Source organism: Lates calcarifer, linkage group LG13 (assembly GCF_001640805.2).
Source record: "Lates calcarifer isolate ASB-BC8 linkage group LG13, TLL_Latcal_v3, whole genome shotgun sequence".
NCBI classification, from domain to species: Eukaryota; Metazoa; Chordata; class Actinopteri; family Centropomidae; genus Lates; species Lates calcarifer.
Window position 1 is genome coordinate 5486193 of NC_066845.1, and position 12053 is coordinate 5498245.

The following is a 12053-nucleotide window of genomic DNA, read 5'->3' on the forward strand; positions in this document are numbered from 1 at the left end:
GTCCTTATCTATTAAGATACTCTATGACTGGTTGATTGCCAGAGATTCTTTGCAGGCCCATGTAATCCAATTTGGGCCATTTAAGATTGAGTGCAGATAAAATCAGACTTTTGGCTGTTCTTTCCCAGTGTTTGAACCATTTCAAACTTTCAAGTAGTTCAAAGAAATGTTGTGACTGTTTTGCCAGTTCCATCTTTAGTGCTCCAGTTCTTGCTCAACACTTCACATTATCTTGATTTGTCTCTAATTACATTTCTATATCTCTCTTTTGTTTGTCCCTCAATCATCTTTTTTTTCTCCTCTCTAAACTGTCCACCCCCCACTCTTGACTTCGAACTGACTCCTTCACCCCCCCACCTCCTCTCCATCCATCCATTTCTCTTTCTGTCTCTTTTCAACCGTCTTTGTCTCGCAGCAGTGATTCTCAGCCGGTCTGGTTACTGCAATGAATGGTAACACTATCCATCCAGCCAACACCACCACAACAACAGGAGGAGGCCCTGGCGTCGCAGCGCCCCCGAGAGGCTGGAGGGAGTTCTGCGAGCTGCATGCCATCGCCACAGCCCGGCAGCTGGCCGGACACTACCGAAGCTTCGCCAGAGAGTGGCCGCAACATGACGTGCTCCCACCAGAGACATTTTCCAAGCAGTTTACTGACCTCTTCCAGAAGCACTTCTGCTGCGAGGTCGACAAAGATGGCACTCCTCTCAGCCAGAACACATGCTCTATTGCCACAGGTAGTGCATCTTCCACATCTCCAGTGGCCCGTCCCCTTCCATCACAGCCTGTGACTGGTCGATCACGGATCACATCTTTGTCTGGGGTGCAGGACTATCGGGAGGCAGGCCGGCCAAGTGGAGGAGCTGCCTTGTTTACTTTGGTGCCACCAAAGGTGGAGCCGGTGGTGGTGAGCCGGGAACAGGAGCAGCCGCTACGATGTGCTGCGGGAAACTCCCTGTCAGGAAACCCAGTGGTGCTCAGAGGGTCGACACGCAGCGTTGGCAGTGGGTCACTGCTGATTCACAGCCATAGCAACGAGGAGATCTCTGGCGCCGACCGTCGTCAGGTATCTCAACGGTACTCATCTGACTCCTCAGCCTCCAACCCTGGACATGCTGACGTCACACACTTCTCTGTCAGTCAAATCCAGGAGACTGTGAGAAGGATTTTCAAGAAACGACCCATCCCTACCACCCCCTTATCCCAGGACCTGTCCCCAAGCAGCCCCATCCCCACCAACAACAACAGCAGCAGTCCCCCAAATAATGGTGACAGAGTGGGTGGGATTTCCTCCACAAATGAGGATGTATCATCCTCCTCCTCTTCCTCCCACTCTTCCTCTTGTCTGAACTCTGAAGCCAACCCCCCAGGCGCTTCACATTGGTCTGTGGCCGGAGTAGCCTCTCAATTCCTGGATCGTTTTCGTAGGTTACGCAGCAGAAGCATGAGGCAGAGGAGGTCAGAGGTGAGTGGCTGCTGTAAAGAGGGCCAACTGAGGTACTTACTGGTGGATGACACTATCTCAGACTCTCAGCCCCGCTGGCAACGCTGCCGCCTGCTGGTCAGGAGGATCAGGGATGCTCCAGGAGGAGGAGGAGGTGTGAGAGGAGGAGGGGAGAAGTACCAGTTGGAGCTCTATGATCCACCAAAGGTAGAAACACACGCACATATACACATTAATTGCACTGGCTTTTCATGATCCTTTTCAAATATTTATTTAAATTCAGGCTTTAAGAGAGAAAATAACTTTTGGTTACAATTGCAGCTCCAAGCAAAATGTGGTAACTTAGAACTGATGTCTAAAGAGGCTCAGGACATTAGTTACAGAGAGCGAGTTGGCAAGTCTTCACTTCGAGTTCAGTGGGCATGGCGATATATGTTGCACGCATAAAGTATGTCACGGCACTAGAGCCATATTTCCATATTTTTATTGGGAAAATTGGATGTTAATGTTACAGATCTAGAAAGCACTGTATTCTTTTGGCTTCTTGGGAATACAAAGATGCAAAAATGTATAGTGAGGAGTAAAGGAGGGAGTGTCTGCAAAAACAGACATGCCACACCAACTGTTTTCTGATTGTTAAGCAGCTGATTGTGTGAAATACATTCACTGACATCACAAATTAAAGGAGTAACAAATATTCAGAAATTATTTTCTTTCTTCCTGAAAATAAGATGAGAAGATTCATACTGCTCACATCTGTGTACACTAGTCCTGCATCATATGTCACATGCTGGAACGTTTTTGTTAAGAATTAGTTCCAGTATCCAACTCACCCTAAAACCACAGATTAATATTTTTACATTTCTTTTTATGCACGAATGAAAGAAGTGAGAAATAGTGTCAGTTAGTGAGTGTTCTTTTTTAACTGTGGACAAAAACAGACCAGCCGTTTTTCCCTGTCCCCTTCCTGTCTTTATACTTAGCTAGTCTAAACAAGCCATGATTCCTGCTTTATGCTTGGTGCAAAGTCATGGGAGAGAGATTATCTACCTCAGCATGTAGAAAAGTTCTGAAAGTTCTTAACTGTTCTTTTAAGGTGTTTACAGAGGTGTCTCAGGGTTTGACAGCTAGTTCCGATTTATAGCCATACAATCACTTTATAATTCATAAATTTGTCATTTGGGTCTGATTTACTTCAACATTTTATGATTTTATCTCCTTATTTCCATTTATTTTAGCTGCAATAAGCAGATACGCAACAAAACTGCACTCAAGTTGCATAATCACTGTTTTTCTCAGTAGAGCAGATGCCTGTTTTCATATGACTGTGTTTCACAGGATTGTGTGTCTGCAATTCTTGCAAATGTTTGTTGAGCTTCTTCTCAGAACTCTACACAGCAGTGAAGCATGTAACAGCTGGCAGGTTCCTCAGTTTGTGTTTCATATCTATGCAAGATTCTGTAAATCTGCATGTGTTCATCAATAATATGGAAACCCACAGAAGCCTTTAAAGTGCTGGTTAATGCCGGTTTGGCTGTGTCACAAACAAGCGCACAACAAAATTGGGTACACCACCTCAGTATCACTAAAATGTGAAGTAATTACAAATTCCTGTCACTTTAATGTGCTGTCATTTGTTTTAAGCCAAAGCTCAAGAGGAATGAACCTAATTAATTTGGAAAACAGAGCTATTTGACCAATTAAAGTATAATAAGAAGTCCACACACTCTTCATTACTGAGATTGCATTCCTGTCCTGCTGTTCTGGGGTCATACTTGGCTGTGAAGTCACTGAGGCAGTCTTGGGCAGGTCCACTTCAGACACACAGAACCCTATCTGATCCAAACAAATTTTAGCAAAATTTAATTTTACAGTTTTGTGGTGTTTTGTTTTTCCTCTTGAGATCTCTCCGTAAAAGCGGACTTCATGCATTGTCTTTCTCATGGCCTGATAGATCACTGAAACACCAGTTTACACAGATAATCCTTCTGCCTTCTGCTTAAGCAGTTATTTTCAGTGCAAGGTTTATGAGGATGTCCACTGCGCCTTCTGTTAGTGGCTCTCCTACTGTTGCTCTTGTGTCTGCACCCCTCTTAGTGAAATCTCACAGTCTGGTTTCTTACCTGTCCAGGCAGTTCCTTACCATGTGGAGGCTAAAACTGAGGAAGCTGTGGTGTTCAGTTTTTTTAATAACCTTATTCATGCAGTTACACTTGGAAATCACAGGTGTTATCAAATTGCACGGATCATAGGTAAACTGACTTTTTTTGCATTTAAGTAGTGTAGTCTATCTCACCTGATCTCACATAAGCTCAAATACCCTACACTTCAATTTAAAATTGATCATTATTGTAAGATTATTGTAAGTGCAATTTTGACATTTCATTTAACATTTTGGTGATATTGCTCACGGGTGTACTCAGTTTCGATGAGTACTGTACATACTCTAAATTAACACACACAGAAAACACAAACACACACAGGAACAAAGTCATTTTGTGTTTCCAGCTGTTTCAGTCACAGGGGTTTTCCCCCCTCCGTTTTCAGATTGCCTCTATTCTCTGCCTGTGTTTGTTTTGTTTTCATAAATGATATTTTGCCGCATCTAAGAAGCTGCTTTTGGTGTACAGTTCGCCACATGACAAAACATGACAAAAGCTGTGATGACATTTAGCTTTGCCTCAGAAAAATGTGCGTTTTATTGGTGGTTTTCATCACATCTTTGCCTCCTGTGATTGATTTGTTTTTCAACTGCAGCTACAGCATGCACTGTGATGTTGAGCAGACTTTGGTGGTTACCAAGCTGAAGAAGAAAAAGAGAGATATTACCAGTCTAGTCACAGCTTAGACTAATGAAAACTAATCAGAGCATTGCGTCTGTTCTTGTCTTGCATGCAGAGTAGCAGTGTCACTGTTAAAACTCCATCATTTGTTACACACAGATAACCTTTGAAGATCGTGTAAGAGATAGTTTGCTATTTAACCTAGTTAAAGAAGCTTGAGGAAATGGAGTTACTGTTTGTATTAGTAAAGATTGATTTAATCTGTTTGTGCGTCATTGATCTCTTTATAATACAGTAATTATATGCATTAACCTAGTTTAGTGTTTGCCCACTGTGATATTTCTGTGCTGAATTAACTCAAAGAATCTGCAACATTCATGTCTTCTTTTACTCTTTGGTGAGTAGATATGCCTCCTACACTACTTCCTGTTTGTTTGGGGTTTGCTTCAGCCAGTCATAACTTTTCTGCTTATCACTCCATGATTAATACATCAACTCAGAAAATATGAAATTGTCACATTTTCGAGTATAATTGTTTATTTCAGCAACTTGCATTTTTAAGTTAGGAGCAAAAAAAGATTAGCTCGCTTTCCCTTGACTTTGCCTGACAGCTCATCACAGCACAGCAGGATGTCTTTTTTTTCTCTAATATGCATGCTTGGCTCCCCACATGAGACCTCATGGCATAAAACCCTGCAATATTTCCAGATGGGGCCAGCTGCAAGGCTGCATGTGCTTGCACACCCAGTCCCCCAAGATCCCCAAACCAGTAATCAGAGCTGCTCAGTTGACTGCTGTCCTAGCCTCCACCATCTATAAGGTCACTGGAAAGAGAGTTAAGTCTCTTCAGGGTGTGTGCAAGTGTGTGTCCTGGCGCAAACAGAGTTACATGCATGTGTGTGTCTGGGTGTATATGTATGCTTGTAGTGTTTTATATTTAGCAGCCCTCAACCCTTTAGTCAGCTGCAGCCCTAACCATGTGTATGAGGTAATTCTGTTGATGATAAAGCCAGAGCTGTGTGTGTGTGTGTGTGTGTGTGCGTGTGCAGGCATGCATGTTTGTTCAGAATGGGAAGGCATTGGCAGGATCTGCCTTGCTGATTGCATTGCTGCTTAAGTTAGCCAACTGCACTGCTGGTCTGAGTGCTCTCCCTCTCGCTTTTGTGCATGTGTAATCTTGGCAGTGCAGAGTTAAGGCCCTGAGAATGGCCTTAAAAGGAAGGAGAGCTGTGGACTAGCATGCGCACATACACAAGAAAAAGCACATGCATTCAAAAGATGTAAATTAAACAAACTAGGAGTATGTTGGGGTTGTCACGTTATATATTGTGTTGGTACAATTTCTTTTTTGTGGATGTTAATTGGGGTTTCACACATCTGTGGGCTTTCTTTAACTCTGTGTGTGTCGGTGCAGGTCACAGGCATGCATGCTGCACACATATGGTGTCTGCACTGAAAATAATAATCCATGGATAGAACTTGTGTGTTTTTATTTATATCTTTCTGTGCATGTCTTAATGTGTGAGAAATGTCACACATTAAGCTCATTTAGCACAAGAGAGGAAGCTGCGTGGAAACTGATAATGTATTTGTGTGAGAAAGCTCCAGTCAAGGCGAAGTTGCCAATTTATAGATCTGAAAATGCAATAACTCTAATCTCCTGTCAGATTTCATGCAACACATTACATTATCATTGGCTATTTTTATCAGACTGACTTTAAATATTTTTTAAAATGTTGAAGGCAACAGCTAAACATGCCCCCCCCCCCCCCCCCCGAAAGATGCAGAACCCCTCTGGGCAAGCCCTAACAAATGTCTGTTTTGTTCTGTAATTGTAGCCAAAAGTGTTGGCAGTTTTCACTTCTGCATAAGCTAAAATATAAATAGCACAATATTTAAAAAGTGCAAAAGGGTGTATGTACTCCATTAGTTAGACAGAATTTTACAACATTGTAAAGTTATCATGTCATATTTCATTGCATGGTAAAAAGCAGAATTACAGTATTATAAAATAATCTGAGTAATGTGCATATATTTAATTGGCCTATGCAATGCATTGCCAGATGAAGTTGCATGCTGTGCAGGTGTCGAGTGGAGCACAGCTTTGACCAGCTTAATTCAGATAACCTGAAGAGGTGAAAGCACAAAACAACAGCTCTCTGCAGGAGGACAGAGGTGAAACATATTAATAGAAAACACAGGAAAAATCAATGTGACTGTCAGACTGCTTGTACATTTGCATCTAGGCATGCATGCAGTTCTTGTGTCTATAAATCAGTAGTTTTGATCATATCCACGTAATTTTTTGTTTTGTATACCTACAACACAAAAAGTAGCAGAGATAACAAAACTATGGACAAATAACTGCACTTATGGTTTTGGTTTGAAGTAAAGACAGAACAAAAAGAAAATCTTGAAAGAGGCTAGAGCCTCCATCTTAGTGGCCACTATCATTTTGCTGCTTGCATATTAGCTGTGAGAGTATAAAACTATTTACATATACCTGTGCTTGTTTAACACTTTATAGTGTTTATAATGGCCAGAGTTTAAAGCTATGAAATAGTACACTCTGCGATGTCACAGTGAGGTTGGATGGTAGATTTTTTTAATTAGAGAAAAAAATATTTTGGACCAAAAAAGTTAATTGAATATATTAAAGTTATCCTAATTGTCTTTTGTAACCAATTGGATGAAAAATTATGCCATAATTCACTGCAAATCTCCACAACTTGTTCTTGTGCATATGATCTATTTTTCCTGCTGGGAAAATTAATGACAAGATCATAATAAGCAGGTTTTAGTTCAGTAAGTTGTTTCGCAGATGGAATGACTAAATACCAAATCTGATGAGATGTAACACTTATTTTATTGCAGAAGTGAATCTTGTCATGTCAGCTGAAAAGGAGCAGAAGTCCTCCATAATGTCCTCAGTGTCGTCTGAGACTTAAACCTCAAATTCTCTATCTCGCCTTGGGCCTTTAACTCGAGTACCTCAATGAGTACAAACTAACACCAGGATCCATAAACAATTAACAATCTTAACAAATCTAGTAGCTATCCACAGCTTTGATTCTCTCTCAAGCGAGGGAGCTGTTTCTTCAACGAGCGAGCTTTACTTTTCCTTTCATCTGACGTACAGTAGTCAAGGTTACAGACAAGGTTAGCTTCTTGCCAGGAAAATCATGGTATTCTGTCTTCCAGAGTCAGTTCCCACAGACTGTTGCAGTCTGATGGCGGATATGTTTCCTCAGACCTCCTGTAGACTTCATCTTAATCACACCCCTCTTCATCTCATCTCATCTGTGTGTGTGTTTGTGTGTGTGTGTGTGTGTGTGTTTGTGTGTGTGTGTGTGTTTGTGTGTGTGTGTGTGTGTCTGTGCTTTTGCATGTGTTTGTTCCAGCTCTTCTAGGCCTAATCTTTCCCACATGGTTTCATTTCATGCTGGAGTGTACATGTGCCTACACTATGTATCATGTTGCTCACTGAGTTTGTCCTCGCATGCCTGCATGTGTTTGTGCTCTCTCTGTATGTTCCTCCACATGCCTATTATGTATGTTGGCATATATGGTAAAAGCTTTGTCTCCTTTCCGTCCCATCAGGGTCACATGACACCTTATCTTGAGCCTTCAGTCAAAAGAAAATAGAAGTATTTCCAGAAATAGGCCTTCTTAGAAAGCCTAATGTGGAGTAATGTCCCAATTAAAGCAACAGAATTGTTACACAGTTGAAGTCAAAATGCATTTAAATATTCTTATGTATTCTTTTGTTTGCATTTATTTTTGCACATCCTTTTCTCTGCATCTATGCTGTGTTTTTCTTTCAGTGCACATTCTCTGTTTTTTTTTCTCTCTCTCTCTCTCTCTCTCTCTCTCTCTCTCTCTCTCTCTCTCTCTCTCTCTCTCTCACTGACAGTAAGAAAAGAGTTTGCAACATCAGTGGAAAATACTTTTCCAACAACCAGACTCTGGTGTCCATCTGTTCTGTGTTACTTGTTGTACTTCAGTTTCTCATATGGCAACATGCAGCGTTAATTTGGCTCTCGTCGCATACCACTACTAAAGCTCTGAACACATGGGCCCCAGTCAGCTGAACCAGAAACAGAATGAAACCAACCAAGAGAGACACAGGAAATTCAACAGTGAGACAGTTAGGGTAGACAGGCCAGCAAAGTGGAGGACAGACAGTGAGATCAGAAGTTTTAAGATGTTTGAAATTGTTGTTTTAACTTAAGGTCTGCAGAAATCTTCCAAAATATGAGAGTCATTTTTCCTTGAAGGTTTCCAGGTTGCAGACTTAAAACTGTGTTTTAGCCCCTCGGGTTGTTATTTAGGACAAAGTTGGGCTGAAATTTTAGGTTCAGATGGCCCAAATCAAATCAATCAAAATACATATTTTCTCAAATCAAGCCATGTGGATTTTGAAATATCTGCCTTTGTGATTCCTGCTGCTAACCCAGCATGATCAAGGTGAATCAAATTCGATCTGTGCTGCTTGAAGCATTGAAAAATTACATTTCAACAACAGTGTGTCTCTCCAGAAACAATGTCCCAGTTCTTCAGGAAAATATGCAGACGTCACGGTGCAGAACTTTCATTGGGGCTATTTTTCTGGTAGAAAGTTTGGTTGCAGATGATCATGTTGTACTTCCAAAATGCACACTGCGTTATTCCATGCTTATTTGAGTTTTTCATTTTTATGGCAACCCAGAGGTCTTCCTCCACCAAAACGATCATAAAACATTGAACATTGAACCATGTGAATCAATTTAAAGGACATAACTTTTAGTGGTAGAAAAGCTTTGATTGACTGCAGAATTTAAACCTTGGCAATTAAATTTCGGGCTAAAATGATTAGCCAATTAATTGATTAGTCAGTCCACAGAAAATTAATCTGCCGCTGTTTGATAATAAACAGCATGCATTTTTCAAAGCCAAAATTCTCTAGTTCCAGCTTCTCTAATGTAAGAATTTGCAGCCCTGATAAAACTGAAGTGACATCTGCTCCCTCCAGCTTCCTCTCTTGTTGATGTTTTAGTTGGGCCAGGTGGACAGCCTGTGCATGACCTGGAAGTAGCAACCAACCGTAGAATTCTGCAGAACTTCCAGATGGCCTGTCAGCCTCTGCTCACACCAGTATTTGAAGCTAAGATTATCTCTTCAGAGACAGACAAGACTTCAGTTTCATTTTACGTCATAACAGCCTTTGTATCTCACCCACAAAGTCAAATCTTTTCCTCTTTCCAGGGATTGAGTTTCATGAAACCTAGAAATTATACCTTGAAGTGACTGACTGAGTTATGTAATGGATAGACGTGTGCGTGGGTGCACATGAATGCTTGTATATTCATAAGATGAATGTGTGTTCACCACATGTGTATATGGTGTGAATATCATGTAACAAATCCATTTGTTTTAACCAGACAGATTGTAAACGTCTGATAGACACTAAAGCGTGACAGTAGATGTTCTTCTGTTTGTCTCCTGTGGTTCATTAAACAAGATTACTCAAACTTCTGTGGCTTTTTTGCCAGAAAGGTTCTGCTTTTTAGTTTCTCTCTGCTGACCTGCCTGAACTTGTCCTCCACTCTGTCTAATTTTGCATCACCAGATCTCTAACTTGCACAGCCAAAAGAGATGTGAAGGAGGTTTTGTAGGAAAACTGAGATAGTGAAACATCTGTAAACCCTCAAGCAGCCATCCACTTGGCTCTGGCTTTTGAAAATCCCTCTGGAAACAGTATCTCCTGTTGGTTGGCATAATGTTCTTGGTATGAAATGTAATGACAACCCAGTGTGACTGTCCTTTGCTTAAATTTGTCCCAACCTCTGAGCTTGACGAAACAGAGGTCTGCATGGTTGCAAGAGATTCTTGATTTTCCAGCTGTCATGTCTGTCACCACCATAGACGTCACCAAGGGGATCAGTTATGTTCAGATTAGGGGCAGTAACTTTTTCAGTAAATAGTGAGAAATACTCATAATTTTCCACAACCCAGAGTGAGATGTCCTCTGTTGTCCAGCCGGTGGTCCAAAACTCAAAAGTTTTCAACACACCACATCAGCATTGAAAATATTTTTAAAAAATACTAATTGCACTATATTGCCTAAATATACTGGGTAAAAATAGATCTTTATATTGTCAGTACAGGTTCATTTAATAAGGGTGCAGAGTAAAGTAAAACAAACAAAGCTGCCTTGCTTTTGTAGCCATTTACATTGTCTGCATCCAAGTTTTTGTGCTTTGTTAGGTGCAGCCAATGTTATTCTTAACCTTTGACCCGTAGCCACTCCCAGCACAGACCCCCCTAACCAGATAGGCTGGCAAGTTTTTCATCCACATGTAACTGTTTGCTAGCTCAGCTGTCACAGTCTAAAATAAAAAAACAGGATCATTTTATGACATCACCTGGAAGCTCTGTGTTGCACTTTTAAAAATGCGTCTCTTGTGGTGCCTTTATAATTCAGGAGGTTGGATGTAGAACTGACGCTGCTGAGGTGAGGTGTTCAGTTACGGCTGAGTTGACTGGTGTTAAAAACACATACAGTCTTGGGAAATCATAGTGAGGTGCTTGGACAGAAACTAAATGAAAACACTATGAAAGGATGAAATAATATGACAGTAACATGAATCAAAGAGCAGAATCAGTAAAACCTAAATTACATCTAATGATCAGAAACCTGGATCATGCCACAGCTTTCCACTCTCTTCAGAAAAAGCGTTGTCAGTGTTTACGCTAGTTTCTGTAACCACAATAAAATGGAGGATTATTCTGAAGCTTTTTGTCTATGGTTTTTACACTGGTCACTGTCCATAGAGTTTCCAGCTACATTCAGTCTTTCTGTATATAATTTAGCTTCTTAATTAATAGTCCTCATACACCACACGTGCGTGAAAGTGGGCATGAGGGATTAGGACTGAGTAGAAAACCAGTGTTTAGTCATAGTCAGCAGTAATGACTCTTGTCAGGAGTACAGTGAGTCATAGAGAGATTCAACCTAGTTAAAACCCACACATTTCCAAGGAAAGTGCTTGGTGTAAATATAACTAAAGGCTTCAAAGAACTACAACTTCTCAGATATTGTACTACATACAGGAGATTTTTTTTTTCTTAAGTTTGTCTACACCCATGATGGGTGTGGTTAGACAAGACAAAGACATTTCTGTTCCGTTTTTTCTTTTATGTTACTGGTTTCTGGTCTCGATTGTTGGTGTTATGTCCAACAATATAATACATGAGATAATATGATATGATTCATGTGTAGATTTGCACTTGCAAAACCTCACGTTGTGTGTAGAATCTGCAAGTTCATAGACCAGATCCATCTTGGTGAATATGTTTGCATTAAGAAATCTGTGCCTGAGAGGTGGCTCCAGCTGTTTGTAGGACCTCAAATTCAGGAGGAGCAATGCTGATACCATTCTTGTTGTGGAACAGTGGACCCATTGTTTTGTCTAACCAAGGATACTTGAGGGGTAATGGGTTAATCATTCTAGAAATACTGCATGGACTTACTGGGTTTTGCTTTGTTATCATTTTTGTTGGCGAGTTATTGAAGACAAAATCTCAAAGGGAAGCTGAGCAGTGGAGGATATAATGTGTGGTGAACTCAGGATTGCCTCTTTGCTTTTGCAGTTAATATTGTTTTTACCGGCTTAATTGGATTGTGAAACAGTGTAGGGATGCAATACTCTGCCAAAGCGGCCTCCTCTTGAGTTGAGAGCAAGTCGCTGCCCCATGTGAGTATGTTTAAATGTCTTGGTTCTTGTCCATAAGTAAAGAGCAGGAAATTGACTCACAGATACATGCAGCTGTGAGTTAATATTGCA

At 40.9% G+C, this 12053-nt stretch overlaps 1 protein-coding gene across 5 annotated transcripts in view; it reads left to right on the forward strand.

Moving 5' to 3' along the window:
* sh2b3 (SH2B adaptor protein 3) overlaps positions 1 to 12053 on the forward strand; it is a 56812-nt gene that overhangs the window by 15222 nt on the left and 29537 nt on the right. For 4 of the 5 annotated variants that reach the window (XM_018674557.2, XM_018674531.2, XM_018674540.2 and 1 more), the window contains exon 2: positions 416 to 1651. In XM_018674557.2, coding sequence (XP_018530073.1) covers positions 446 to 1651 — 1206 coding nt within the window. In that variant the 5' untranslated portion in view covers positions 416 to 445. The remainder of the gene's footprint in view (positions 1 to 415; positions 1652 to 12053) is intronic. The other variant, XM_018674521.2, reaches the window with a different exon arrangement.